The 27,747-nt window shown below is 44.9% G+C and overlaps 2 protein-coding genes across 5 annotated transcripts in view; one reads left to right on the top strand and one right to left on the bottom strand.

The window, feature by feature from the left end:
* The window catches only part of LOC109910201 (NEDD4-binding protein 3-A), a 57,255-nt gene extending 43,229 nt beyond the window's left edge, over nt 1–14,026 (top strand). For all 3 annotated transcript variants that reach the window (XM_031797630.1, XM_031797632.1, XM_031797631.1), the window contains exons 4-10: nt 5,866–6,075; nt 6,412–6,533; nt 8,435–8,621; nt 8,699–8,791; nt 9,369–9,620; nt 10,207–10,462; nt 11,910–14,026. In XM_031797630.1, the coding sequence (XP_031653490.1) occupies nt 5,866–6,075; nt 6,412–6,533; nt 8,435–8,621; nt 8,699–8,791; nt 9,369–9,620; nt 10,207–10,462; nt 11,910–12,430 (1,641 nt within the window). In that variant the 3' untranslated portion in view covers nt 12,431–14,026. The remainder of the gene's footprint in view (nt 1–5,865; nt 6,076–6,411; nt 6,534–8,434; nt 8,622–8,698; nt 8,792–9,368; nt 9,621–10,206; nt 10,463–11,909) is intronic.
* Nucleotides 14,027–16,099: 2,073 nt separating this feature from the next.
* LOC109910200 (E3 ubiquitin-protein transferase RMND5B-like) lies at nt 16,100–26,582 on the bottom strand. Of its 2 annotated transcripts, none has more exons than XM_031797599.1 (10): nt 26,482–26,582; nt 25,011–25,183; nt 24,098–24,240; nt 23,780–23,917; nt 23,552–23,652; nt 22,765–22,931; nt 21,574–21,739; nt 19,731–19,833; nt 17,792–17,946; nt 16,100–17,655 (listed from the first exon to the last, which is right to left on the bottom strand). In XM_031797599.1, the coding sequence occupies exons 2-10, from the start codon at nt 25,147–25,149 to the stop codon at nt 17,592–17,594; spliced, it is 1,176 nt and encodes a 391-aa protein (XP_031653459.1). In that variant the 5' UTR covers nt 25,150–25,183; nt 26,482–26,582; the 3' UTR covers nt 16,100–17,591. The 2 variants fall into 2 exon arrangements, with proteins under 2 accessions (XP_031653459.1, XP_031653460.1); XM_031797600.1 differs by having other exon boundaries at nt 25,293–26,523.
* Nucleotides 26,583–27,747: the final 1,165 nt, after the last annotated feature.

The following is a 27,747-nucleotide window of genomic DNA, read 5'->3' as shown; positions in this document are numbered from 1 at the left end:
ATGATATCCCTGGGACAACATATAGGGATGATATCCCTGGGACAACATATAGGGTTGATATCCCTGGGACAACATAATGTATAGGTATGATATCCCTGGGACAACATATAGGGATGATATCCCTGGGACGATGATATCCCTGGGACAACATAATGTATAGGTATGATATCCCTGGGACAACATATAGGGATGATATCCCTGGGACAACATATAGGGATGATATCCCTGGGACGATGATATCCCTGGGACAACATACTTTATAGGTATGATATCCCTGGGACAACATATAGGGTTGATATCCCTGGGACAACATAATGTATAGGTATGATATCCCTGGGACAACATATAGGGATGATATCCCTGGGACGATGATATCCCTGGGACAACATACTGTATAGGTATGATATCCCTGGGACTACATATAGGGATGATATCCCTGGGACGATGATATCCCTGGGACAACATACTTTATAGGTATGATATCCCTGGGACAACATATAGGGTTGATATCACTGGGACAACATACTTTATAGGTATGATATCCCTGGGACAACATATAGGTATGATATCCCTGGGACAACATATAGGTGTGATATCCCTGGGACAACATATAGGGATGATATCCCTGGGACAACATATAGGTGTGATATCCCTGGGACAACATATAGGGATGATATCCCTGGGACAACATACTTTATAGGTATGATATCCCTGGGACAACATATAGGTATGATATCCCTGGGACAACATACTTTATAGGTATGATATCCCTGGGACAACATATAGGGATGATATCCCTGGGACGATGATATCCCTGGGACAACATACTTTATAGGTATGATATCCCTGGGACAACATATAGGGATGATATCCCTGGGACGATGATATCCCTGGGACAACATACTTTATAGGTATGATATCCCTGGGACAACATATAGGGTTGATATCCCTGGGACAACATAATGTATAGGTATGATATCCCTGGGACAACATATAGGGATGATATCCCTGGGACAACATAATGTATAGGTATGATATCCCTGGGACAACATATAGGGATGATATCCCTGGGACGATGATATCCCTGGGACAACATACTGTATAGGTATGATATCCCTGGGACTACATATAGGGATGATATCCCTGGGACGATGATATCCCTGGGACAACATACTTTATAGGTATGATATCCCTGGGACAACATATAGGGATGATATCCCTGGGACAACATAATGTATAGGTATGATATCCCTGGGACTACATATAGGGATGATATCCCTGGGACGATGATATCCCTGGGACAACATACTGTATAGGTATGATATCCCTGGGACTACATATAGGGATGATATCCCTGGGACGATGATATCCCTGGGACAACATACTTTATAGGTATGATATCCCTGGGACAACATATAGGGTTGATATCCCTGGGACAACATACTGTATAGGTATGATATCCCTGGGACTACATATAGGGATGATATCCCTGGGACGATGATATCCCTGGGACAACATACTTTATAGGTATGATATCCCTGGGACAACATATAGGGTTGATATCCCTGGGACAACATACTTTATAGGTATGATATCACTAGGACAACATATAGGGTTGATATCCCTGGGACAACATACTTTATAGTTATGATATCACTGGGACAACATACTGTATAGGTATGATATCCCTGGGACAACATATAGGTATGATATCCCAGGGACAACATATAGAGATGATATCCCTGGGACAACATACTTTATAGTTATGATATCACTGGGACAACATATAGGTATGATATCCCTGGAACAACATATAGGTATGATATCACTGGGACAACATATAGGTATGATATCACTGGGACAACATATAGGTATGATATCCCTGGGACAACATATAGGGATGATATCCCTGGGACAACATACTGTATAGGTATGATATCACTGGGACAACATATAGGTATGATATCACTGGGACAACATATAGGTATGATATCCCTGGGACAACATATAGGGATGATATCCCTGGGACAACATACTGTATAGGTATGATATCACTGGGACAACATATAGGTATGATATCACTGGGACAACATATAGGTATGATATCTCTGGGACAACATACTGTATAGGTATGATATCACTGGGACAACATATAGGTATGATATCACTGGGACAACATATAGGTATGATATCACTGGGACAACATATAGGTATGATATCACTGGGACAACATACTGTATAGGTGTGATATCTCTGGGACAACATATAGGTATGATATCACTGGGACAACATACTGTATAGGTGTGATATCACTGGGACAACATACTGTATAGGTATGATATCACTGGGACAACATACTGTATAGGTGTGATATCACTGGGACAACATACTGTATAGGTATGATATCACTGGGACAACATACTGCATAGGTGTGATATCACTGGGACAACATACTGTATAGGTGTGATATCACTGGGACAACATACTGTATAGGTATGATATCACTGGGACAACATACTGTATAGGTATGATATCACTGGGACAACATACTGTATAGGTGTGATATCTCTGGGACAACATACTGTATAGGTGTGATATCTCTGGGACAACATACTGTATAGGTGTGATATCACTGGGACAACATACTGTATAGGAATGATATCACTGGGACAACATACTGTATAGGTGTGATATCACTGGGACAACATACTGTATAGGTGTGATATCACTGGGACAACATACTGTATAGGTGTGATATCACTGGGACAACTTACTGTATAGGAATGGTATCACTGGGACAACATACTGTATAGGTATGATATCACTGGGACAACATACTGTATAGGTGTGATATCACTGGGACAACATACTGTATAGGTGTGATATCACTGGGACAACATACTGTATAGGAATGAACAGTTATCTTTTTTATCCATTATTTTAGCAACAATAACACATTTTAACATTAGACTCTTCTTAAAAAAAGCTGTCTCTCTCTAACTGTCTGTCTCTCTATACCTCCAGCATGCCATCTCCCCTCTCTCCCTGTCTGTCTCTCTCTACCTCTCTACCTGTCTGTCTCTCTAATGCTCCAGCATGCCATCTTCCCTCTCTACCTGTCTGTCTCTCCATACCTCCAGCATGCCATCTCCCCTCTCTCCCTGTCTGTCTCGTTATACCTCCAGCCTGCCATCTCCCCCCTCTACCTGTCTGTCTCTCTATACCTCTCTACCTGTCTGTCTCTTTATACCTCCAGCATGCCATCTCCCCCCTCTATCTGTCTGTCTCTCTATACCTCTCTACCTGTCTGTCTCTCTATACCTCCAGCATGCCATCTCCCCTCTCTACCTGTCTGTCTCTCTATACCTCCAGCATGCCATCTCCCCTCTACCTGTCTGTCTCTCTATACCTCCAGCATGCCATCTCCCATCTACCTGCCTGTCTCTCTATACCTCCAGCATGCCATCTCCCCTCTCTACCTGTCTGTCTCTCTATACCTCCAGCATGCCATCTCCCCTCTACCTGTCTGTCTCTCTATACCTCCAGCATGCCATCTCCCATCTACCTGCCTGTCTCTCTATACCTCCAGCATGCCATCTCCCCCCTCTACCTGTTTGTCTCTCTATACCTCCAGCATGCCATCTCCCCCCTCTACCTGTCTGTCTCTCTATACCTCTCTACCTGTCTGTCTCTCTACCTCCAGCATGCCATCTCCCCCCTCTACCTGTCTGTCTCTCTATACCTCCAGCATGCCATCTCCCCTCTACCTGTCTGTCTCTCTATACCTCCAGCATGCCATCTCCCCCCTCTACCTGTCTGTCTCTCTATACCTCCAGCATGCCATCTCCCCCCTCTACCTGTCTGTCTCTCTACCTCCAGCATGCCATCTCCCCTCTCTACCTGTCTCTCTCTCTATACCTATAGCATGCCATCTCCCCCCTCTACCTGTCTGTCTCTCTATACCTCCAGCAGGCCATATCCCCTCTACCCGTCTCTCTCTATACCTCCAGCATGCCATCTCCCCCCTCTACCTGTCTGTCTCTCTATACCTCTCTACCTGTCTGTCTCTCTACCTCCAGCATGCCATCTCCCCCCTCTACATGTCTGTCTCTCTATACCTCCAGCATGCCATCTCCCCTCTCTACCTGTCTGTCTCTCTACCTCCAGCATGCCATCTCCCCTCTCTACCTGTCTGTCTCTCTATACCTCCAGCATGCCATCTCCCCCCTCTACCTGTCTGTCTCTCTATACCTCCAGCATGCCATATCCCCTCTACCCGTCTCTCTCTATACCTCTCTACCTGTCTGTCTCTCTACCTCCAGCATGCCATCTCCCCTCTCTACCTGTCTGTCTCTCTATACCTCCAGCATGCCATCTCTCCTCTCCACCTGTCTGTCTCTCTATACCTCCAGCATGCCATCTCCCCCCTCTACCTGTCTTTCTCTCTATACCTCCAGCATGCCATCTCCCCTCTACCCGTCTCTCTCTATACATCCAGCATGCCATCTCCCCCCTCTACCTGTCTGTCTCTCTATACCACTCTACCTGTCTGTCTCTCTACCTCCAGCATGCCGTCTCCCCCCTCTACCTGCCTGTCTCTCTATACCTCCAGCATGCCATATCCCCCCTCTACCTGTCTGTCTCTCTTTACCTCCAGCATGCCATATCCCCTCTACCCGTCTCTCTCTATACCTCCAGCATGCCATCTCCCCCCTCTACCTGTCTGTCTCTCTATACCTCTCTACCTGTCTCTCTCTCTATACCTCCAGCATGCCATCTCCCCCCTCTACCTGTCTGTCTCTCTATACCTCCAGCATGCCATCTCCCCTCTACCTGTCTGTCTCTCTATACCTCCAGCATGCCATCTCCCCCCTCTACCTGCCTGTCTCTCTATACCTCCAGCATGCCATCTCCCCTCTCTACCTGTCTGTCTCTCTATACCTCCAGCATGCCATATCCCCTCTACCCGTCTCTCTCTATACCTCTCTACCTGTCTGTCTCTCTATACCTCTCTACCTATCTGTCTCTCTAAACCTCTTTACCTGTCTGTCTCTCTAAACCTCTCTACCTGTCTGTCTCTCTAAACCTCTCTACCTGTCTGTCTCTCTATACTTCTTTACCTGTCTGTCTCTCTATACCTCTCTACCTGTCTATCTCTCTATACCTCTAGCATACCATCTCCCCTCTCTACCTGTCTCTCTGTACCTTTCTACCTGTCTGTCTCTCTATACCTTTCTACCTGTCTGTCTCTCTAAACCTCTCTGCCTGTCTGTCTCTCTACCTCTAGCATACCATCTCCCCTCTCTACCTGTCTGGTTCTATACCTCTCTCCCTGTCTGTCTCTCTATACCTTTCTACCTGTCTGTCTCTCTATACCTCTAGCATACCATCTCCCCTCTCTACCTGTCTCTCTATATACATCTCTACCTGTCTGTCTCTCTATACCTCTCTACCTGTCTGTCTCTCTATACCTCTTTACCTGTCTGTCTCTCTATACCTCTCTACCTGTCTGTGTCTCTATACATCTATACCTGTCTGTCTCTCTATACATCTCTACCTGTCTGTCTCTCTATACCTCTCTACCTGTCTGTCTCTCTATACCTCTCTACCTGTCTGTCTCTCTATACCTCTCTACCTGTCTGTCTCTCTATACATGTCTACCTGTCTGTCTCTCTATACATCTCTACCTGTCTGTCTCTCTACCTGTCTGTTTCTCTATACATCTCTACCTGTCTGTCTCTCTATACCTCTCTACCTGTCTGTCTCTCTATACCTCTCTCCCTGTCTGACTCTACCTTGCATCTCTCTCTCTCTTACCTGACAGTTTCACCTACTAACTCTTCTAGTCTTCCTCTCTCCCTCCAGTCTCTTCCCAGGCCGTCTGCCTTCAAGCTGGTCACACCCAAGAACTTCAGTTCCATGCAGAACCTCTACCCTGCCAAGATAGAGGACTCAGACCAGGGCCTGTCCAACGGGCTCCACCGGGCCTACGCGCACACACCTAGAGCTGTCTCCACCTCCTCTTCCTCCTCCTCACCCTCCCGCCATGGAGGACCCACCTCCAGCGGAACCAAGGTGCCCGTTTTAGTCTGGTGATTTCTGTCTGGTCCTGAAAAATGTACAGTGTCTGTTACTAGTGTTCTTTAAAAACGTCAGGAAGGGACTTTATCAATACTGTCCAATGTACCCGGATTATTATGGTGGTGATGATACTTCATATTGATGGTGATTATGATACCGGTGATGATGATGCTGGTGATGATGATAGTGATAATGCTGGTAATCATGATAGTGATGATGATGCTGGTGATGATGATGCTGGTAATCATGATAGTGATGATGATGCTGGTGATGATGATGATGATGCTGGGAAGGATGATGATAACAGTTGGTATTAATGTTGTGATACAGGTGGTGGCGTCAGTGCGTGGTCTGAGTCAGGAGGATGAGAACCTGTCAGACTCTGGTCATAACTCCATGAACAGTCTTCCTCCATACAGACCTCCCTTCAGACCACAGCTGGCTCACATCAGGTCAACTCCTGTTTCTCTGTGTCTGTCTCTCTCTGTGACTGTGTGTCTCTCTCTGTGTCTGTGTGTCTCTCTCTGTGTCTCTCTCTGTGGCTGTGTGTCTCTCTCTGTGTGTCTCTCTCTGTGTCTGTGTGTCTCTCTCTGTGTCTATGTGTCTCGCTCTGTGTCTGTGTGTCTTTCTCTGTGACTGTGTCTCTCTCGCTCTGTGTGTCTGTGTGTCTCTCTCTGTGTCTGTGTGTGTCTGTGTGTCTCTCTCTGTGTTTGTGTGTCTCTCTCTGTGTCTGTGTGTCTCTCTCTGTGTCTGTGTGTCTCTCTCTGTGTCTGTGTGTGTCTCTGTGTCTGTTTGGCTCTCTCTGTGTCTATGTGTGTCTCTCTCTGTGTCTGTGTATCTCTCTCTCTGTGCCTGTCTGTGTCTGTGTGTCTCTGTGTGTCTGTGTGTGTGTCTGTATGTCTCTCTCTGTGTCTGTGTGTCTCTCTGTGTGTCTGTGTGTCTCTCTATGTGTCTCTCTGTGTGTCTCTCTATGTGTCTCTCTGTGTGTCTCTCTCTGTGTCTCTCTGTGTCTCTCTCGCTGTGTCTCTGTGTCTCTCTGTGTCTGTGTGTCTCTGTGTGTCTCTCTCTGTGTCTGTGTGTCTCTCTGTGTGTCTGTGTGTCTCTCTTTGTGTCTGTGTCTCTCTGTGTCTGTGTGTGTATGTCAAATCAAATCAAATCAAATTTATTTATATAGCCCTTCGTACATCAGCTGATATCTCAAAGTGCTGTACAGAAACCCAGCCTAAAACCCCAAACAGCAAGCAATGCAGGTGGAGAAGCACGGTGGCTAGGAAAAACTCCCTAGAAAGGCCAATACCTAGGAAGAAACCTAGAGAGGAACCAGGCTATGTGGGGTGGCCAGTCCTCTTCTGGCTGTGCCGGGTGGAGATTATAACAGAACATGGTCAAGATGTTCAAATGTTCATAAATGACCAGCATGGTCGAATAGTAATAAGGCAGAACAGTTGAAACTAGAGCAGCAGCACAGTCAGGTGGAAGTTGAAACTGGAGCAGCAGCATGGCCAGGTAGACTGGGGACAGCAAGGATGTCTCTTTCTGTGACTGTGTGTCTCTCTCTGTGTCTCTCTCTGTGTGTCTCTTTGTGTCTGTGTGTCTCTCTCTGTGTCTGTGTGTCTTTCTCTGTGTGTTTGTGTCTGTCTTTTTGTGTCTCTGTGTGTCTGTGTGTGTGTCTCTCTCTTTGTGTGTATCTGTCTCTCTCTGTGTCTGTGTGTCTCTCTCTGTGTCTGTGTGTCTCTCTCTGTGTCTGTGTGTCTCTCTCTGTGTCTGTGTGTTTCTCTCTGTGTCTGTGTGTCTCTCTCTGTGTCTCTGTGTCTCTCTCTGTGTCTGTGTGTCTCTCTCTGTGTCTGTGTGTCTCTCTCTGTGTCTGTGTGTCTCTCTGTGTGTCTCTCTCTGTGTCTGTGTGTCTCTCTCTGTGTCTGTGTGTCTCTCTCTGTGTCTGTGTGTTTCTCTCTGTGTCTGTGTGTCTCTCTCTGTGTCTGTGTGTCTCTCTCTGTGTCTGTGTGTCTCTCTCTGTGTCTGTGTGTCTCTCTCTGTGTCTGTGTGTTTCTCTCTGTGTCTGTGTGTTTCTCTCTGTGTCTGTGTGTCTCTCTCTGTGTCTGTGTGTCTCTGTGTCTGTGTGTCTCTCTCTGTGCCTGTGTCTCTGTGTCTCTCTCTGTGTCTGTGTGTCTCTCTCTGTGCCTGTGTGTCTCTCTCTGTGCCTGTGTGTCTCTCTCTGTGTCTCTCTCGCTGTGTCTCTCTGTGTCTCTCTCTCTGTCTGTGTGTTTCTCTGTAGATCAGTGATGATGAAACAGTGGATAGATATGACGATGATAATGGTAATGATGATGATGAAGATGTATGTTACCACCCTCAGTGCCTCCATGAGCCACATCAACACCATTGGCTCTCTGGACCGAGCATCAAAGGTTGCGGGGTCGTCGGGGGTTGCTATGACGGAGATGGCCATGTCGTGTCGTAGCATGGCAACGCTCAGCCGCCTGGCGCCATACGGAGGGGAGGCTCCGCCCCCTTACGAACTGTCGTTCTCCGTAGAGGAGGTGGTGAGTGTTGGATGGATGGATGGATCAGTTGGTTGATTTCATTAGTTGAATGACTGATTGGTTGGTTGACTGTCCAGGTGCGTGATCTGGAGGAGAGGCTGGTGGAGAAGGAACACGAGCTGAAACAGATGAGGAGGAACCTGGATGAGAGTGAAGGAGCCATTGCACAGGTTATGAGTAGACCAGCTTGTGTGTGTGTGTGTGTGTGTGTGTGTGTGTGTGTGTGTGTGTGTGTGTGTGTGTGTGTGTGTGCGCGTTTGTTTGCATATATGCGTGTGTGTGCATGCGCGTGTGCGTGTGGGCGGGCATGTGGTTGTGCGTGTGGGCGGGCATGTGGTTGTGCGTGTGGGCGGGCATGTGGTTGTGCGTGTGGGCGGGCATGTGGTTGTGCGTGTGGGCGGGCATGTGGTTGTGCGTGTGGGCGGGCATGTGGTTGTGCGTGTGGGCGGGCATGTGGTTGTGCGTGTGGGCGGGCATGTGGTTGTGCGTGTGGGTGGGCATGTGGTTGTGCGTGTGGGCGGGCATGTGGTTGTGCGTGTGGGCGGGCATGTGGTTGTGCGTCAATAACTGTCTTTCTTTTTTTCTCTCCCCCCCCTCTATCTCACCCTCACTCTATCTCACCCTCCCCCTCTATCTCTCACCCACCCTCTCTATCTCACCCTCCCCCTCTATCTCACCCTCACTCTATCTCTCTCCCCCCCTTTATCTCTCACCCTCCCCCTTCTCCCCTTCCCTCCCTCCCTGTAGGTGTTTGAAGGTAAACAGCATCTGTGGGAGAAGGAGTTGGAGGAGTTGAAGCATCTGTACGCCGCCAAGCTGCGTCAGGTTTCCCAGCATGCTCAGCATTCCCAGCATGCACTGCAGCTGCAGCTGCACAAGGCCCAGCAGGAGAAGAACAGACTGCAGGACGAACTGGAAGCTCTGGAAGGGGGGAGACAGAGAGAGGGTCAGGGCAGTCTGAAGGGAACCAGCCCTACTCTGGAGGAGACTCAGTGGCAGGTGAGGGGGTGGGGGATGGAGTGGGGAAGGTGTGGGGGTGGGGGATGAAGTGGAGAAGGTGAGGGGGTGGGGGGATGGAGTGGGGAAGGTGAGGGGGTGGGGGGAATGGAGTGGGGAAGGTGAGGGGGTGGGGGAATGGAGTGGGGAAGGTGAGGGGGTGGGGGGATGGAGTGGGGAAGGTGAGGGGGTGGGGGAATGGAGTGGGGAAGGTGAGGGGGTGGGGGAATGGAGTGGGGAAGGTGAGGGGGTGGGGGGATGGAGTGGGGAAGGTGAGGGGGTAGAAATATGGAGTGGGGAAGGTGAGGGGGTAGAAGGATGGAGAGTTGTAGGTAAGTGAAGGTAAAACATAGAGATGGGTCCGTGAACTAAGAGGACGGAGGACAGGCATAGGTTAATTTTTATTGTTTATTTCACTTTTGTATATTATCTACCTCACTTGCTTTGGCAATGTTAACACATGTTTCCCATGCCAATAAAGCTCCTTGAATTGAATTGAATTGAGAGGAGGATTTGACTGAGGGATGCTGGTGAAGAGCAGGGTTTATTTAACATCCTCTTTCACCACCCCTCCCTCCTTACCTTTCAGGTGTGTCAGAAGTCGGGTGAGATCTCGTTGTTGAAGCAACAGCTGCGTGATTCCCAGGCGGAGGTGACCAGCAAGCTGTCAGAGCTGTTCCAGCTGAAGACCCAGCTGAGAGAGACCAGAGGAGAGCTGCAGAGCCGTGATGGACAGATAGACACGCTGCAGACAGCCCTACAGGGGGCGCAACCACGACGACTGGAGAAAGGTGGAGCAGAGGAGAGTAGAACACTAGAGTCTCGAGGATCAGGAGGGGCGTCAGGTATAGATATGGTCCTCTGTAGCTCAGTTGGTCGTGCATGGCGCTTGCACCAGGGTTGTGGGTTTGATTCCTGGGGCCACATATACCTAAAATGTAGTACTTTTGATAAAAATTGTCTGTTAAAGATAATTTATTGTTATGTTTGTTATGTTATGTTTGTTATGTTATGTTTGTTATGTTATGTTTGTTATGTTATGTTTGTTATGTTATGTTTGATATGTTATGTTTGTTATGTTATGTTTGTTATGTTATGTTTGTTATGTTATGTTTGTTATGTTATGTTGTTATGTTATGTTTGATATGTTATGTTTGATATGTTATGTTATGTTTGATATGTTATGTTTGTTATGTTATGTTTGATATGTTATGTTTGATATGTTATGTTTGATATGTTATGTTTGATATGTTATGTTTGTATGTTATGTTATGTTATGTTATGTTTGTTATGTTTGTATGTTATGTTTGATATGTTATGTTTGATATGTTATGTTATGTTTGTTATGTTATGTTTGTTATGTTATGTTTGTTATGTTATGTTTGATATGTTATGTTTGATATGTTATGTTTGTTATGTTATGTTTGATATGTTATGTTATGTTTGTTATGTTATGTTTGTTATGTTATGTTTGTTATGTTATGTTTGATATGTTATGTTTGATATGTTATGTTTGTTATGTTATGTTTGATATGTTATGTTTCATTGTAATGTTATGTTTGATATGTTATGTTATGTTATGTTTGTTATGTTATGTTTGATATGTTATGTTTGTTATGTTATGTTATGTTTGTTATGTTATGTTTGATATGTTATGTTATGTTTGTTATGTTATGTTTGATATGTTATATTATGTTTGTTATGTTATGTTTGTTATGTTATGTTTGTTATGTTATGTTTCATTGTAATGTTATATTATGTTTGATATGTTATGTTTGATATGTTATGTTTGTTATGTTATGTTTGTTATGTTATGTTTCATTGTAATGTTATATTATGTTTGATATGTTATGTTACATTATGTTTGATTGTCATGTTGACTAATGTTACTGTGTTGACCAATAAGCTAATTGGTGATCATAAAATTGTCTTTATCTCTCGCTCTCTCTCTGCTCCCCTCTCTTTCTCTTCCTCCTCTTCCCCTCTCTCTCTCCCTCCCTCTCTTTCTCTTCCCTCTCTCTCTCCCTCTCTTTATCTTCCCTCTCCCTCCCTCTTTCTCTTCCTCCTCTTTCCCTCTCTCTCCCTCCCTCTCTTTATCTTCCCTCTCCCTCCCTCTTTCTCTTCCTCCTCTTTCCCTCTCTCTCCCTCCCTCTCTTTATCTTCCCTCTCTCCCTCCCTCTCTTTCTCTTCCTCCTCTTTCCCTCTCTCTCCCTCCCTCTTTTATCTTCCTCCTCTCTCTCCCTCTCTTTATCTTCCTCCTCTCTCTCCTTCCCTTTCTCTCTTTAACTGCAGGTCCTACAGAGGAGCGTCTGCGAGCAGAGCTGTTGTTAGAGCGTTGTCAGAGCGAGGCCCAGGCTACGGCCTTCGAGCAGGAGAGACAGACGTGGCAGACAGAGAAGGAGAAAGTCATCTGCTACCAGAGAGAGCTGCAGGCCAGCTACCTGGACATGTACCACCACAACCAACTACTGGAGAGAGAACTATACCTGCTCAGAGGAGAAGGAGTCGGAGGAACACTGGAGAGAGAACTATACCTGCTCAGAGGAAGAGGAGGAGGAGGAACACTGGAGAGAGAACTATACCTGCTCAGAGGAAGAGGAGGAGGAGGAACACTGGAGAGGGAACTGCAAGATGTGAGGGGAGGAGAAGGAGGAGGGCGAGAGATGGGAGACTACAGTAACGAGTCACTGGAGAGGGAAGTGCAGGAGGTGAGGAGAGGAAGAGGAGGAGGAGAGAGAGAAAGAGGAGAGGAAGACAGCTATAATCCTCCTGGTCTTCCCTGGATAGAGAGGATAGAGTCGTCTGAGATTTGACTGAGTGGACACTAGATGGGGGGCCCATTCCAAACCAAACACTCAACCCCTCTTCCTATCTCCTTGTTGAATACTCAGGCTTCTTACAGACTTTAAAGGACAGGAGGGCCCCATTCCAAACCAAATCCTCACCCCTTATCTTTATTTCCTTGTGGAGGGCCCAGTTCCAATTCCAAAACAACACTGCACTCCTATACCTGTGTGAACTAGACTGAATAGTGTGCATATATAATCAGCAATACAATGATACCCTCTCTGGTACTGTTTTTTGGAAGTTCCACTTCCTACTTCCTGTTTCAATCGACCAATAAATTACAACTTCCTGTTTCAGTCCACCAATCAATGACAGCGTATTAGAGTCGAGAACACTTTACAATCCTTCAAGCACGACACTGACCAAACCTCACTTTAGAGGGCTGCTTGTATGTACAAAGGATAATAATAATAATAATAATAATAAACCTATTTGTAAATGTTACTTATTCAAATTTTGTTCTGTGTGTATATAATCAAACCAGTGGTGTGTTTGATAGTTCTGATCCTCACAGCCCCTCTGTGGGCTTGAAGTTCAAACACTGACTGGGGGAAAGTAAGGGTAGGTATGCGTCCCAAATGGCACCCTATACCCTGTATAGTGCACTTCTTTTGACCAATGGGGCTCTTGTCAAAAGTAGTGCACTACATAGGAAATAGGGAGCCGTTTCAGATGCAACCTAGAACCTTGTCCAAAGGATCTAAAGGGATTTGGGTTTTGTCCCAGTGAGGTGAGGTACGGTCATTGTCACTGGATAATAAGTCTGTAGTGTGTAGATTAGGCCGAATGTAAATGACATTAAAAGTTCTCTTCATTCAAGGAGCGTCCAGGGAGCTGGGCTCAGAGGAGAAACATAACATCACTAGACCATCAGAGGCCAACACATGGATGCTGTTGCTCTGCCATTAACAACAAGGGGAATTTTAGTCTTGTTTTTGTTGTTGGAAAATGACCCTTTAAGAAACCTGTGATACTGTAACAATACTGTATTCAGGACATTTAATGGAATTTATATTTATTGTCATGTGATTCTATTTTCTGTCCCCAAATCACTATATTGTGATCTGTATATAGTTGTTAGCTAGATATACTAATGCTGCAGAAGCATGTACTCTTTGAGGAAATAGCCTGAATAGCCTGATATTACAGCGCTGGCCGTTATTCTGAATCCCATTGGACTAATTACTGATCATCTATTGTTGCTGTCGGAGAGAAAAACTCATCTCCTAAAACGGATACTTCTCAGGAAATGGAAGAAAAGTGCCATATTTTCCCATTAACAAACATACAATTACATAACTTCTCTCAAGTTATTTTCAATACATTTTATTGGTCCTAGATTCATTAAATATTCAGAGTTCATTGACGGGAGTTACTGCTTTCAATACATGTGAACATAGATAGATATATATATATGGCAAAAATAGTTTTTCATCCGACAGCAACGTTTTGTTTAGGGAAGAATAAATACTGTACTGTGACTTGTGTTAAACCACTGGAGTTAAATATATATATATATGTGTTGGTTCTGAATTTCTATAATAAACATTTATCAAGTGGTGGGAGAGTTTCTTTGAGGGCTATTTCTTTTAAGTTAGCAGTTGCCTAAGTAATAAAAACAAAATCACAACCTGTATCTACACCTTGTAGTAATTCACTGGTAGGGTATACTACACTATACTATAATGTACTATGCTATACTACACTGAACCTGGGTAACATACATAAACCCTAGAGTCTTGTACTACACAGTCAAAATAACAGTGTTCATTTAACTCCTATAGAGTTGAATTCAACACTGTTTCAGATAACATTTGGTCCCATTCTACATAGTGTTAAAGTTACTCTACAAGTAGTGTCACATTTTCAGAGTCAATTTGACTCAAAATGATGTTACAATTCACACACGTATAATAATATTTTTTTTATTCCACTGAATTGAGTTGAATTTACACTGCAATTACTGCATAATTTTACAAGCCAAAAAGTCCCCTTGTTGTTAGTACTCATCCTGGGTTATGTCAACACTGTCATTTTTACACCCTCTTATTACCTGTCTACATTCATCTCCGACTCGGTTACCTTTCCCCCATCCTCCTGGGACTTGAAATACCTATTTGTTGTGTGCAGGACTGGACAATGGGAGAATCTCTCAATTGCCTACTGTTCGCCTTCTTCTCAAAGTTTTGAGAAGGTGGAGAGGACACGAGTATGCAACTGAGATTCTCCCAATATCTGTAGTGAAGGAGACTATTAACTGAGAGATTAGTTTTTGTGGCCCCTCTGAACTACAGATTGGAGGAATCTGCTAGGAAAGTCCCCTTTAGAATGTCTCGGCCTTGGATCCTTATCACCACACACCCTGTCACTCCCCTGTACAAACCTGGCCCTTACATACCTCCTCCCTGAGTTTGGACATTAGAGGGCAGAGGTCAGCCTAGATCTGAACAGAGGAGGATCTTTGTAAGGAACAGGTCTTTCCATGGGAGCCAGCCAAGGTAAGCTGGAGAGAAGGGGAGTGGCTGCCCTGTGTGGTTTTGTGAAGTTGAGTGCTGGACACACAAACACCCAGTGTTCTTTTAGAACCCTGATGGAAAAATATCTGTGTATGTACCACAGGAGGTTGGTGCAACTTTAATTGGGGAGGACGGACTCGTAGTAATGGCATGAACGGAATATATGGAATGGCATCCAACTCATTAAACACCTGGTTTCCATTCACTCCATCCCAGCCATTATTGACCCCTCCTACCACCCACTCTCAAGCATATTTGACTTGTGTAGTTGCCAGGTTCATGGTTTGAGCAGTTAGCAAACAGCCCTGTTTTAGACTTGACGTGTATGTTCCCGGGGGGGGGGGGGGGGGGGGGGGGTCAAGCCAAACACCATCTCTCCCTCTGACTCACCAACCTCCATCTAACATTATATAAACCAGGGCTTAATATAACTCCACAACTCACATAGGTGACTGTGAGAGGGCGATTGTCTTCTGAGTGTGGGTTGATGAACGATATTAACTCATGATTCTGTGTTGCTGCTCTGTATGTAGGAGGGACTCTACACATGCAACCCACACTACTCGGATTTCAAGCATTCAATGTTAGGCAGCTTACAGTATTACTTACAACTATACCACACACTAGTTAAAGTCAACAGGAGGATAGTTGTTTGCGTGAAGTGAATACAGCTAACCCAGGTGGAGATGTTTCTGCAACTAAAATCTCAGGCTGAGGCATGTTGTTTAGTATGGAGTCATCTGGTATGGTAAGGCCGCCATCTGGTGGCATCTGCAGGTAGAGCATGTGAGTCAATAATAGTAGCTTGTATTGGCTGTCACCAAAAAATAACTACCCGGTACATCTTTCTGCAGCTAACCAAACAGAAAAACAACCAAACTCTGAAACATTTCACAAACATAAAAACAGAGTTGGAGTATAAAGTTTTTATTCCATTTCAAGATGCAAGTATAATATGAAACATGTTAGAGAATAAATATGTACAATGAACCTTAAAGAAGCAGGTAAAAGGCAAACCTATCAGACAAGAACTCAAGAACTCTGACTGCTGGAAAAGAAAAAGAACCCAAAGAAGAAGCCATAACAGATCATAATGTATTCTGGGAAAGGAGGTGAATGATTGTCAACCAAAAGCAGGAAATAAAATGTCAAATCAACTAAACACAAAATAAACGTGTACGCACAAATAAAGACCTGTTACCATCATTCATTCTGACTGGAGATCAGTGCAGAGTTGATATAATGGCTGACTGCTACCATGTGTCAGCTGTTAAAGATATGCTGGTGCAGACCTTGCTGACATCACCATTTCATGGGCTGGTATGACATCACCATTTCATGGGCTGGTATGACATCACCATTTCATGGGCTGGTATGACATCACCATTTCATGGACTGGTATGACATCACCATGTCATGGACTGGGAGCTATCCATTTGGTCCAAGGAGAAGGATTTGATCATGGATCCAATACTGATGTTGCTATTTTGTGTCAGAATGATATTTCATAAAAAGGTATAAAGTTACATAAGGTTTCACTATTTTACAGGAGACTTGATTCTAGCGATGATAAATAAAAACTAAAGCAGACTTCACAGTAGTATCATTTGTTTTTGTTAAATACGTCGGCCTACACAGAACGAGAAACAGGAAAATTATTGTTATTGGAGGCAGTTGCAAAATCAATCAGCCATTTGACCCTCGACCTCTCCATGATCACAACTGCTGATCATCACACATACATGTACTGTAACCCATAGTGACTTTCAACCAATCAGGGCCTTTATTACATCATAGCCAATAGGCAAGATTTTACTTTTTTTACAATCAGTGTTCCATTCACAAACTGTAACCACGGTCACCTCAACCTATCAGCCAATCACAACCTCTCAATACAATATATATGTGAATATACTTTCTCAGAGGCCACTTAGCTTTACCTCTGTAATATAGAAGTTTAAATACTCTCCTGAAATCAGACAACTTCCTAAAAACCATAATGTCACATCACCTAACATCCATTCAACCGACCATTCTGTGTTCTGAGGAAAGCCTACAGATGGATATATAGAGGATTCTGTGTTCTGAGGAAAGCCTACAGATGGATATATAGAGGATTCTGTGTTCTGAGGAAAGCCTACAGATGGATATATAGAGGATTCTGTGTTCTAGAGGAAAGCCTACAGATGGATATATAGAGGATTCTGTGTTCTGAGGAAAGCCTACAGATGGATATATAGAGGATTCTGTGTTCTGAGGAAAGCCTACAGATGGATATAGAGGATTCTGTGTTCTGAGGAAAGCCTACAGATGGATATATAGAGGAAAGAAACAAGGAACAGAGCAGTCGTCCAAAAACTCTACAACTCAACTTGATACCCCATGATAACGCATCATCACATCCTTAACAAGAATTAGCCTATTAGCCTATAAGTTCTGCGGGCAGCTGCAAATGAGTGTCAATGAATGAATGATCCTTTTGAGATCCCTCTCTCAGGAGGTAGGATGGGGGATTTACAGGGGTCCTGGGGTAGCAGGTCGCTACTGTAGCTCAAAGGAGCTCCACTTTGCCTGGGGGTTTCCAGGGGGTTTCAGGAAACAGGATGGGGGATCAAAAGAAGATCTGCTTGGCATCTGACGGGTTCTGCTCCATGGGACAGTAGGGACATTTCAGTCTGAGGAGATGGAGGACAGAGTTAGACATATACAGACCGGCAGGAGAGTTTAACCACAGAGTTCCACAGGTCTGACTGTCAATGGTTGAGTGCCTGTTTGTCTGCCTGTCTGTCTGTCAACCTGGATCAGACTCACTTTCCAGCGTTGGTGAGTTTGTTGAGGGCGTCTCTGGAGATGACGTGTCCACAGATGAGCTTCATGGGAGGGTTGCTCTCTGACGTCTGCTGTCGGAGGATGGGACAGGCGAACACAGAGTGGTACCAGCACTTCTTCCCCAGATCTATCTCAATCTGGAGGGAGGGGAGACAGGAACGCTCCGTTACCCTTCTATGACAACCTTCATTAATAATCCATTAGAAATGGTTATACACTGCTCAAAAAAATAAAGGGAACACTAAAATATCACATCCTAGATCTGAATGAATGAAATATTCTTATTAAATACTTTTTTCTTTACATAGTTGAATGTGCTGACAACAAAATCACACAAAAATGATCAATGGAAATCAAATTTATCAACCCATGGAGGTCTGGATTTGGAGTCACACTCAAAATTTAAGTGGAAAACCACACTACAGGCTGATCAAAATGAGGCTCAGTATGTGTGTGTGGCCTTCACGTGCCTGTATGACCTCCCTACAACGCCTGGGCATGCTCCTGATGAGGTGGCGGATGGTCTCCTGAGGGATCTCCTCCCAGACCTGGACTAAAGCATCCGCCAACTCCTGGACAGTCTGCGGAGCAACGTGGCGTTGGTGGATGGAGCGAGACATGATGTCCCAGATGTGCTCAATTGGATTCAGGTCTGGGGAATGGACGGGCCAGTCCATAGCATCAATGCCTTCCTCTTGCAGGGACTGCTGACACACTCCAGCCACATGAGGTCTAGCATTGTCTTGCATTAGGAGGAACCCAGGGCCAATCGCACCAGCATATGGTCTCACAAGAGGTCTGAGGATCTCATCTTGGTACCTAATGGCAGTCAGGCTACCTCTGGAGAGCACATGGAAATGCCACCCCACACCATGACTGACCCACCGCCAAACCGGTCATGCTGGAGGATGTTGCAGGCAGCAGAACGTTCTCCACGGCGTCTCCAGACTGTCACGTCTGTCACATGTGCTCAGTGTGAACCTGCTTTCATCTGTGAAGAGCACAGGGCGCCAGTGGCGAATTTGCCAATCTTGGTGTTCTCTGGCAAATGCCAAACGTCCTGAACGGGGTTGGGCTGTAAGCACGACCCCCACCTGTGGACGTCGGGCCCTCATACCACCCTCATGGAGTCCGTTTCTGACCGTTTGAGCAGACACATGCACATTTGTGGCCTGCTGGAGGTCATTTTGCAGGGCTCTTGCAGTGCTCCTCCTGCTCCTCTTTGCACAAAGGCGGAGGTAGCGGTCCTGCTGCTGCTGGGTTGTTGCCCTCCTACGGCCTCCTCCACATCTCCTGATGTACTGGCCTGTCTCCTGGTAGCGCCTCCATGCTCTGGACACTACGCTGACAGACACAGCAAACCTTCTTGCCACAGCTCGCATTGATGTGCTATCCTGGATGAGCTGCACTACCTGGGCCACTTGTGTGGGTTGTAGACTCCGTCTCATGCTACCACTAGAGTGAAAGCACCGCCAGCATTCAAAAGTGACCAAAACATCAGCCAGGAAGCATAGGAACTGGAAGTGGTCTGTGGTCCCCACCTGCAGAACCAGTCCTTTATTGGGGGAATCTTGCTAATTGCCTATAATTTCCACCTGTTGTCTATTCCATTTGCACAACAGCATGTGAAATGTATTGTCGATCAGTGTTGCTTCCTAAGTGGACAGTTTGATTTCACAGAAGTGTGATTGACTTGGAGTTAGATTGTGTTGTATAAGTGTTCCCTTAATTTTTTTGAGCAGAGTAATATTATACATGTTATTTTTGATATATTTTCTATTTCATGAATAGTTAAAAATAGTTATGAATTATAATTCTTGCTTTTAAATGCTAATAAATACTCTGAGGATTCACCACCCAGAGAAAGTCACCCAGAGAAAGTCATGAGAGAAAAGCAGAGAGCTTAGAGAGGGAGACTTACAGGCAGCTCGTCCTTGTGTGTCCAGACTCCACTACACTGTCTCTGTTCAATCACCTGTTTGATGTTCATCAGGACGGGCAGAGCCATGCAGCCTGACGCAAAACTGACATTCAACACAGAGAGACACACATGGAAATCACAGATATCGTTGAAGTCAGAGGTTTACATACAGCTTAGCCAAATACATTTAAACTCAGTTTTTCACAATTCCTGACATTTAATCCTAGTAAAAATTCCCTGTCTTAGGTCAGTTAGGATCACCACTTTGTTTTAAGAATGTGAAATGTCAGAGTAATTAAAGAGAGAATGATTTATTTCAGCTTTTATTTATTTCATCACATTCCCAGTGGGTCAGAAGTTTACATACACTCAATTAGTATTTGGTAGCATTGCCTTTAAATTGTTTAACTTGGGTCAAACTGTTTCTGGTAGCCTTCCACAAGCTTCCCACAATAAGTTGGGTGAATTTTGGCACATTCCTCCTGACAGAGCTGGTGTAACTGGGTCAGGTTTGTAGGCCTCCTTACTCGAACATGCTTTTTCAGTTCTGCCCATAGGTTTTCTATAGAATTGAGGTCAGGGTTTTGTGATGGCCACTCCAATACCTTGACTTTGTTGTCCTTAAGCCATTTTGCCACAACTTTGGAAACATGCTTGTGGTCATTGTCCATTTAGAAGACCCATTTGCGACCAAGCTATAACTTCCTGACTGATGTCTTGAGATGTGGCTTCAATATATCCACCTAATTTTCCTACCTCATGATGACATCTATTTTGTGAAGAGCACAGTCCCTCCTGCAGCAAAACACCCCCACAACATGATGCTGCAACCCCCGTGCTTCATGGTTGGGATGGTGTTCTTTGGCTTGCAAGCCTCCCCCTTTTTCCTCCAACCATAACGATGGTCATTATGGCCAAACAGTTCTATTTTTGTTTCATCAGACCAGAGGACATATCTCCAAAAAGTACAATCTTTGTCCCCATGTGCAGTTGCGAACTGTAATCTGGCTTTTTTATGGCGGTTTTGGAGCAGTGGCTTCTTCCTTGCTGAGTTGCCTTTCAGGTTATGTCGATATAGGACTTGTTTTACTGTGGATATAGATACTTTTGTACCGGTTTCCTCCAGCATCTTCACAAGGTCCTTTGCTGTTGTTCTGGGATTGATTTGTACTTTTCGCACCAAAGTACGTTCATCTCTAGGAGACAGAACGCGTCTCCTTCCTGAGCGGTATGACAGCTGCGTGGTCCCATGGTGTTTATACTTGCATACTATTGTTTGTACAGATGAACGTGGTACCTTCAGGCATTTGGAAATTGTTGCCAAGGATGAACCAGACTTATGGAGGTTTTTTTCTGAGGTCTTGGCTGATTTCTTTTGATTTTCCGATGATGTCAAGCACTGAGGCACTGAGTTTGAAGGTAGGACTTAAAATACATCCACAGGTACACCTCCAATAGGTTAATTGACATCTTTCAGTTAATCAAAAGCTTCTAAAGCCATGACATAATTTCCTGGAATTTTCCACGCTGATTAAAGGCACAGTCATCTTAGTGTATGTAAACTTCTGACCCACTCAAATTGTGATACAGTGAAATAATCTGTCTGTAAACAATTGTTGGAAAAATGACTTGTGACATGCACAAAGTAGATGTCCTAACCGACCTGCCAAAACTATAGTTTGTTAACAAGACATTTGTGAAGTGGTTGAAAAACAAGTTTTAATGACTCCAACCTAAATGTATGTAAACTTCCGACTTCAACTGTACATACTGCAGTGAAAAACAATGACAAGGAATCTTACCATCAGCGTTATACTGCTGTGTGTGTGTGTGTGTGTCTAACCTGACACTGAGAGGTGACTCTACAGATAGCCCCAGCAGAGCGCAGGCGTCCCTGGTGAAGCTGTTACAGATGTCAGCCCATTGGTTGGTCTCTAGCAGAGAGCGGTAGGGAGAGTTCTCTATGCCGTGCCGCAGGTACACCAGACTACCCATGAGGATCTGGATGTCTGGGGGAGAGGAGACCGTGTTATTCAGGGTGTCTGGGGGAGAGGAGACCGTGTTATTCAGGGTGTCTGGGGGAGAGGAGACCGTGTTATTCAGGGTGTCTGGGGGAGAGGAGACCGTGTTATTCAGGGTGTCTGGGGGAGAGGAGACCGTGTTATTCAGGGTGTCTGGGGGAGAGGAGACCGTGTTATTCAGGGTGTCTGGGGGAGAGGAGACCGTGTTATTCAGGGTGTCTGGGGGAGAGGAGACCGTGTTATTCAGGGTGTCTGGGGGAGAGGAGACCGTGTTATTCAGGGTGTCTGGGGGAGAGGAGACCGTGTTATTCAGGGTGTCTGGGGGAGAGGAGACCGTGTTATTCAGGGTGTCTGGGGGAGAGGAGACCGTGTTATTCAGGGTGTCTGGGGGAGAGGAGACCGTGTTATTCAGGGTGTCTGGGGGAGAGGAGACCGTGTTATTCAGGGTGTCTGGGGGAGAGGAGACCGTGTTATTCAGGGTGTCTGGGGGAGAGGAGACCGTGTTATTCAGGGTGTCTGGGGGAGAGGAGACCGTGTTATTCAGGGTGTCTGGGGGAGAGGAGACCGTGTTATTCAGGGTGTCTGGGGGAGAGGAGACCGTGTTATTCAGGGTGTCTGGGGGAGAGGAGACCGTGTTATTCAGGGTGTCTGGGGGAGAGGAGACCGTGTTATTCAGGGTGTCTGGGGGAGAGGAGACCGTGTTATTCAGGGTGTCTGGGGGAGAGGAGACCGTGTTATTCAGGGTGTCTGGGGGAGAGGAGACCGTGTTATTCAGGGTGTCTGGGGGAGAGGAGACAGTGTTATTCAGGGTGTCTGGGGGAGAGGAGACAGTGGTCATGAAGGAGGGAGGACCACAAGGAGGCCCCAGCCAGGGTATGTCTGTCCCTACCTCTGGTGCTATGAGGTGAAGGACTGTTAGTGCCTACGTTCAGACCATCATATATCTGCTGCCTAAATTTCTATCTGTCCCACCCTTCTGACCTGAACAGGGCCCAGGCTGTCTGTGTTCCTACCTCTCTGGTGCTGTGAGGCGAAGGGCTGGAAGTGCCTGGCGTACTGTAGCGCCTCCAGCTGGTTGGTGATGCCTCCGTTTAACAGGCTGATGAAGTAGAGGCGGTGCAGCTTGAACTCCAGGGTACTGTTCAGGTCCAGAAGGCGCTGCCGGTTTGTTACTGCCCACCTGGATTGTAATCATTAGTGCACACCGTAGCAAACAGTTGTAAATTGAAAACAATCATTTCTATTGGACAAATTCAGGTAGGTCCCTCCCCGTTTCCTTCTGTTTGGTTCTGTTTGGTTCCTAGTGAATAGACCCCAATTCAATCAATTCAGGAAGTCAACTGAAATTCTAATTGACCTTCAACCCTGGCATTTCAGATCTCAATTGTGTTCACTACTCTAAAGTTAATCAGTTACTGAATGGCTGAAAATGATCAAAGAGGGGTTTGATTCACATTCAACTGCACACAGAGGAGGTACAGTACATACTCTAGTGCTGGTCTGAGGTCAGTATATAACAGAGAGGAGATACAGTACATACTCTAGTGCTGGTCTGAGGTCAGTATATAACAGAGAGGAGGTACAGGACATACTCTAGTGCTGGTCTGAGGTCAGTATATAACAGAGAGGAGGTACAGGACATACTCTAGTGCTGGTCTGAGGTCAGTATATAACAGAGAGGAGGTACAGGACATACTCTAGTGCTGGTCTGAGGTCAGTATATAACAGAGAGGAGGTACAGGACATACTCTAGTGCTGGTCTGAGGTCAGTATATAACAGAGAGGAGGTACAGGACATACTCTAGTGCTGGTCTGAGGTCCTGCATCCTCAAGGCCTCCAGGATCCTGTTGAGTTCCAAGAACGGCTGCTTCATGCTCATGTCAATCACTACTCCAGACTCCTGTGAGACACACAAACAACAGAGAAGCCAGGCAGTTTTAATGCATATGAAATACACCAAATGTCTTCAATTCTGGTTCTGGGGACCAACAGGGTGTGCAGGCTTTTGTTTCATCTCAGCTGTTTACCTGACATAGGTCCTCTGCCACACTCAGCATGCCTTGTCTGTACAGGTGTTCCACAATGGTCTCACTCAGGTACTTCTGTCTCTCAGGTGAGTCCCACACGGTCTCTGCTACCACTGCACTCACCTCTGCATCAAAGTTCTACAGAAACACAACCAGGAAACAACCAAAGGATAACCGGAAATAAAACACACAGAATCTGCTGAAATTTCTCCCTTGTGTGCTTAAGGTACATTTTATAAACCGCAAGGGAGTTGTGTCATCATTCATCTTTTCTAAAAATGTAAAGATTCTATAAAGTATTTATTGGGAAAATGTTACCCTGTCGATAGCTTTGCCGACTTTGGAGACACTGCCGTGGATGTCCTTGTGTCTGGAGGCCAGCAGCTGTACTGTTTCTTTAATGTTCTTACAACACTGGGCCATGGTCTGCGACAGCACCGAAAGATCTGCATCTTGTACCCCTGAAGGAGAGCTATATATTTAGAGAGCTGGTACATTGAGGTTTCTGCATTGTGATTGACATGACACAAAACTCTATGGCAGCCATGTTGGCGCCGTAGAAATATAATGACTTACACCATGCCATTGTTGAATACTCGTTTCTGATTGGCACGAAGGGCATTCTAGAGCGTGCATTATTTCCCTACAACGCACGGTATATTTGCACGGTGGAATTCAACGGCTATAGTTCATTCTTACATGTTCTATGTTTGAGCTGCTTTTGAATGCATAGACCCTCGTTGATTATCCCTTAAAAATTTCTATGGTTATCGACCCCATTACATGGGAACATTTTAACAATGCTATGTAACAGAATGTCTAGAATTAGAACGATACTCAAGTGATGTCTCTGCTCTGAAGGAGACAGCAATCAGGTTCAAACAAATCAGAACATTAAAAGGTTATAAAACAAGGCTAAAAGCAGTCCTGTTGAATGCACATAAAGAAACCTATGAATCAATTCTGTGCCGGAACCCTCGCGAGTCAAGGCACGCAACCGAAGCAAAACAATATTTCATTTCTCTAGGGCCAAATTGTTTAAATAACTTCAATTGCATATTGTTGAAGTGCTTAGGTTGTACTCCTGCATCGAATTCCTCAAATATGGGGCCTGTAACAGTGTGTGCAGGGATCTATCATTCTTCCATTTAGTACCATGCACCTGCAAATGACTTGATGACTTGAGTGGACACTACTTCTAAACTAGAGCGTGGAGCTGGCTCTGCCGTACCGAATGTAACCAGCTGTCCCCGTAGCTCACAGACGCTGCGTAGTAGTTCGTCCAGACGTTCCTCTGACTGGTGTCCGTACATGACGAACCTATGGAGCACCTTCTCCAGCTCCCGCTCCACACACGCACACTGCTCCATACCTAGACTGGGACTCTACCGCATTCACTACCACCTGGGAGAGACAAGACATATGGAACTAGGCCTAGATCACTGGTCCTCAAACCTCTCCCCGGGGACCACCAGACATTTCACAATATTGTTGTAGCCCTGAACCAGCTCACCTGAATCACCTAGTCAAGGGCTTGATGTTTCGTTGACAGGTTGAATCAGGTGTGCTAGCTCTGGAATATAGCAAATACATAGAACAACTAGGGGTCCCCGAGTAGAGGTTTGAGAACCACTCAACAAGGTCACAGACAATAGCTCAACATTTTGCAATCCTCCCATAACCCCTACAGTTTTGTTTCACTACTGGTATAACTGATTTAGCCAAACTGGTCAACAAAATCCTTTATTAGTTGAATCAGATTTGCTAGAGCCTAAAGTGTGCAATGGCACAGTATTCATAATCATTGACAGGCAACAGAAAATATGAAAGAACAGTCTATTCTAGATCAACAAGTGCAGAACAGTTGTTAGGCCTGGATGTTTTGGTCTCATTGACAAATTAGGCATTCCTGCTGTATACATTTGAAAAACATTGCTTAGCAACTTTCCTCTTCTCTTCCTAAAATATAAAAACTTCTCTTTTGAATTTTTCATCTGACAAATATAAAAATAGCTATAGTACGAAGCTAAACCTACTGTAAACCAGTGGCTACTTTTGGAACTGCTTTGCTCGCTGAAGCTAATAGGCCCTGTCCATAGCCTCAAGCCCTCAAACAATGACATTCGACTGCAAAACAGAGTTTGAACGGTATGCTAACTAGTCAAACCGTTTGCTGACACTTTGTTTGAGTCAAGTAGCTAGCTAAAGACTAACAATATAGCCAGCTATGTTCTTGTTACTTACTAAACTGACAACAAATCTCTGATAACAGCTATGGTAGCAAATAGCAAGTTAGCTACGCTAGCTATATCCACAACAATATTAACAGTACCAAGCCAGCTAGCGTAGCTGGTTATCTAGCTGTATAAGACGTCGTATCAAACACCACTTGGTTACAATGGCGATTATCATACAGCGAGAAATCCTAATGGCAACTGAGACATGTTGGTGAGTAAGTTAGCTTGCTACGTTTGTCGCATAACGTAAACAAACAGCTAGCTAACGGTAATGTAAACCTAGCATGGACCGAAGCTGTTTGTTTGACTTGTCTATAATGGTGTATTTTAATTGATTGTATAGTTAGAAAGATAGCCAGATTGACCAAATACTTTTTTCAATTCTCAAATCTATCAACGACATGTCAGAAAATATCAAAATAAATTAAAATAACAACATAAAACGTCAACATAAACACCACTTGCCTGTCGTGACAGCTATTCTCCACCAGTCGTCCTTCGATCTGCGGAACTTCCTGTGTAGCATGTCTCGGATTTTCATAATAAAAGTACTGGAGTTACTTTACCCATGAATGTAAGGTTCTTAGACTTGACTCAATGTTTCAGTTTTTACAGAGTGTAAAGATACTATATTTTCAGAGTTCCATCCTCTGATACATATTCATGTATGCCTATAAAACAAGTCAAATGTAGGTTTCAAAGTGATAGCATTTGATTCCAATATTAAATTGTCTCACAATAGCCTCCAACTTCATTGCGAACCCCAGGTGGTGCTGTATGGACGGTTATGCATGGAGATCTATGGCCAGATTGCAGACCTATGGTGAAGACAGGTGTGTGGCTTGGAGCTGCCCAGGGGATTTCCCACCTGTGATATAACTATCTGGTAATGACCCCAGACCGGCATTGATGTAAAACACACACACACACACTGAAAGTCACTCAAAAGACATGTCTCAATTATTCATGTAATCAATAAATTCAAGGTCTCAATTCCGTTACTTCAATAACTTGCATTACCACATACTGAGTGTATGAAAGTAAAGAAAAATCTTGCACTAGGGATTCTGTGATCAAGCTAATCAGTGACGATTTTAGCATGTAAATCTTGGTGGGGCAAACTCCCCAAATAGTTTGTAGATGCATGCCAGCAAAGCCACTACACAACACTAAACAATACATTAAGGCACTATAACAGTGACAAACGGTGCCTACATAAAGCCAACATCTTACCACTGCTACACCTGGCTATCAGCGGAGTCTTCTCTGGCAGCGAAACAGTTAATTCAGCCTCATTTACTGCCTTTAAAAAAAACATAGCTGATATGGCTGACTTGCTTAAACAAATGTGGTTTCTACTGACAATTGAGATGTACAAACTATGGCATAAGGGGACGAGCGGATAAGAGGCAATCCGTCATTTTGATTAAGACAATAATGAGGCTACTTTTCTGTAGGTGCATGGTGGTCATACAAGCAAGGGGTGTACCACCGATTAGAGAAGCACTAGTAAGTAAGATAAGTGTTGTTCTCTGCAGCTCAGTTGGTCGAGTACGGCTCTTGCAACGCCATTACAGTGAGTTCGATTCCCTGAACCACCCATACGTAAACATTGATGCAAGCTTGACTGTAAATGGCTTTGGATAAGAGTGTCTGCTAAATGGCATATGTTATTATTACATTAGGATATCTGTACAAGTCAAATTAACTCCAATTGATCTCGTCTTTCAC

This window comes from Oncorhynchus kisutch, linkage group LG19 (genome assembly GCF_002021735.2).
Source record: "Oncorhynchus kisutch isolate 150728-3 linkage group LG19, Okis_V2, whole genome shotgun sequence".
Classification (NCBI taxonomy): Eukaryota; Metazoa; Chordata; class Actinopteri; order Salmoniformes; family Salmonidae; genus Oncorhynchus; species Oncorhynchus kisutch.
This window is presented reverse-complemented; position numbering and strand designations above follow the sequence as displayed.